The sequence below is a fragment of the Gekko japonicus genome, unplaced genomic scaffold (genome assembly GCF_001447785.1).
Source record: "Gekko japonicus isolate JY-2015 unplaced genomic scaffold, Gekko_japonicus_V1.1 scaffold4730, whole genome shotgun sequence".
In the NCBI taxonomy this organism is placed as follows: domain Eukaryota; kingdom Metazoa; phylum Chordata; class Lepidosauria; order Squamata; family Gekkonidae; genus Gekko; species Gekko japonicus.
In genome coordinates, this window is record NW_015177157.1 from 13,663 (window position 1) to 16,756 (window position 3,094).

The 3,094-nt window shown below is 44.4% G+C and overlaps 1 protein-coding gene across 1 annotated transcript in view; it reads left to right on the forward strand.

Moving 5' to 3' along the window:
• The first annotated feature begins 1,497 nt into the window (after positions 1 to 1,497).
• LOC107124850 (cytochrome P450 2K4-like) overlaps positions 1,498 to 3,094 on the forward strand; it is a 13,672-nt gene continuing 12,075 nt past the window's right edge. The window contains exon 1 of the mRNA XM_015428351.1: positions 1,498 to 1,624. Within this exon, the coding sequence (XP_015283837.1) occupies positions 1,498 to 1,624 (127 nt within the window). The remainder of the gene's footprint in view (positions 1,625 to 3,094) is intronic.

The following is a 3,094-nucleotide window of genomic DNA, read 5'->3' on the forward strand; positions in this document are numbered from 1 at the left end:
TGGCCCCAGGACATGATGATGAGAGAACAGCTGGGGAAATGGAAGGGAGAAGCAGAGCCCATTCTCCCCCTGTACTGCAGTCCCGATCTGAATCATGGCCTGGCCCTCCTGGAAAACAAGTTCTGCCTCTCCTGAAGTCTGGCTGTCAGGGTCAAATCCAGAGGTCGATTCGGGGGGGATCGCAGTTCCCCCAGGTGAGGTGTGGGGGGGTGGGGCACATGACGAAGCCCCGCCCCCTGCTTCTAGCCACCCCGCTTCCAGCCCTCATTCAGCCAGGAGGAAGCAGGAGAAGAGGGAGGGTAAGTTGCTTCCTCCCCGCCTCTCCCCACCCCTGCCTGCCTGGGGCCAGGGAGGGCCTTGGCGGGGCTTCCTCGCACTCCCGCCGGCCTTGCAGGTCCACCGCCGGGCCCCTGATGTCAGGGGGTGTGGCATATGCTAATGAGTTATGCTAATGAGTTCCCCTAGCTCTTTTTCTACGAAACGACCCCTGGTCAAATCCCTACTCTTCTGCCCAGCTGCTTCTTAGCCACTCCACAGGGTGCCCTCTTCGCTGGAACAGATGCACTTCTCCAGCAGTAGAAAGCACAGCACTTTTCCACTTCAGCTCACTCACTGGCTTCTTCCAGAGTCTCTTCCCGCTTCCACCCAAGATTGAACCCATGAGGCCCTCTTTTTTTCTAATGCCTCACCGCCTTCAAAGATCACTTTTTACAGGATGGCAGGGTTCCGAAACCTGGATCCACTCTGCAGGGGGAAAGCAATCTATAAATATTTTAATGATAATACATAATACGATTCTTAAAGGTTAAAATTTGTATTTGTGGTATTTCACTAGTGGTTTATTTGCTTGTATTGTTTCTTTTATTGGTTTTTCTAGTTTTCACAGCTTTTTTAAAATGATGCTCAGGACTTTTTTTTCTTTCTGGAAAAAGTGCCAGAACTATTCAAAAGGGAACCAAATTTTCAATCTGTATACTGAAAACTCATGAAGAACTTCTAAACATTTTTAAAGTAATTTTGTCAAAGAGGTTCCAGAACTCCATTCCAGTGCATTCCCCCAGAAAAAAAGCCCTGATTGCTTTTATATTTGTGTATATGTTATCCGTACCTAGAGTTGCCAACAGGCCTGGAGAAAAATGTCCTGTCCCTTTAATAATGTGTGCAAATGGGCAGCTGAAAATTTTCATGGCATGGAGGGAAATAACAGCACGACGTGGTAGATAAAATATTAAAGGGATAGGACATTTCTTCTCTAGACCTGCTGGCAACCCTGCCCATACCCTACCTTGACTACAAGGCAGTACAATAATAACTGAAGCAATCAGACAAAAGGAGTTCAAGACTGGTCAAATGATAGGTCAGGAATTGCTCTCCTGGTTCTGTGAGGGATTTGTTTACACCTAATGACTCAGAAGATCAGGATGATGTTCTTCACTTTTTCTCCCTTTGCTTATTTTTCAGTTATCCAAACAGTATGGGCCTGTGTTCAGCCTTCAAATGGGATCCCAGAAAATGGTAGTGCTGACAGGGTATGAGACTGTAAAGGAGGCTTTGGTGAACCAGGCCGAAGCCTTTGCTGGGAGGCCCGTCATCCCAATGTTTGAAGAATTCATGAAGGGTTATGGTGAGGTCCCTTCGTTCCTCTTGTGCCTATATATATGAAGCACAGCAACAGAAAGTCCATCTCAAATGTTGTTGTAGGAGAAATTCTGTACCTAAAGAACTAGGGTAATTAAACTGTAGCTTAGGAGTAGGCTGTTGTTAAGACCTGTAGCCGCTAGCTTATCTCCAAGCCATACTTTAAAATTATGCTTAGGATGGACAAAATTGAGAGAGAGAACTTTTTCTCCCACAGTACTAGAATTTAGGGACACCCAATGAAGTTGTTGGTTGACAGAATCCAGACAGACAAAAGGAAATATTTCTTTACTTGATGAGGAATTAAACTGTGGAATTCACTGCCAGTGGATGTAATGATGACTGTGAGCATAGATGACTCAAAAAGGGATTAGGCAGATTAATTGGGGTGGGTAATTTCATTAATGTTGGAGGATACGTCCATTAATAGCTACTAGCCACAATAACTGAAGAGAATCTCCATGTTCATAAGTAGTTAAACCTCTCAAAACCAATGCTAGGAAGTAACATCTATATTCTGTACTTCTATACCTGCATCTGCATATCCTGCTTGTTAGCCTTCCAGGCCAACTAGTTGGCCACTGTGTAAAACAGGATGCTGAACTCCGTGGGGCCACTGAGCTATTCCTATGTACGTCAGATTCCCAGGAGGTCTCCCATCCAGCCCTGATGAGCTTTAGCAAAATGGCTGCCTCATGTCCTTTCTAGCCATATCCTTCGGCCACATGTCCTTCCTTCATTCAAGGTGTTTCTCTTGCACAATGGAGAATATTCAGGGAAAATGTTCTCCCTTTCCAGCTTCCTTCCTTTCTTACTAGCCAGAGGAGATGTGTTTATGGTAGTTAGCATCAAGCCTGAAGAACAGTTAGCTGGAGTATCCCAAGAAAACACAAATCACATTATGGAATTATGGACCACACAGTCCACCTAGATGGGTGTTAGATGGGACCACTGCCCTATAGGAGGAGAGAAGGCTTGAAGACGGTGAAAGTTTGCCATAAAGAGTTGTGGGAGTCTGTAGAGAAGGTAGAAGGTAGCTCTCTGACATAACACTGTACCCCAGGAAAAGGATTCTGTCAGTTAACCCCATGTTTTATTGAATCAAAAGGTTATTACTACTCTTAGCAATTAAGAATATAATTGAATATGTAATGTAATTTGGAATGGTAGATTTAAATGCAGTTCTTTGTCTGGGGGACAGGGAAAACACTCTACACAGTCAAGATGCTGTAAAATTCACCTCCATGCTTGAAAGGATATGGATGAGGTCTAAGGACGGGATTCTCACAAATTAGGGAACATCAATCTCCAGTTCTAACGTATTTATTACCTATGTTGTTTCTCCCCCCCCCCCCAACCAAAACAGATGATAACCAGGAACTCAGTGTGTCATTCTTTTGATCTGTTTTAAAAAATGTGTCCTCACTATTTTGCATGCTAATTTAACAAACCACTC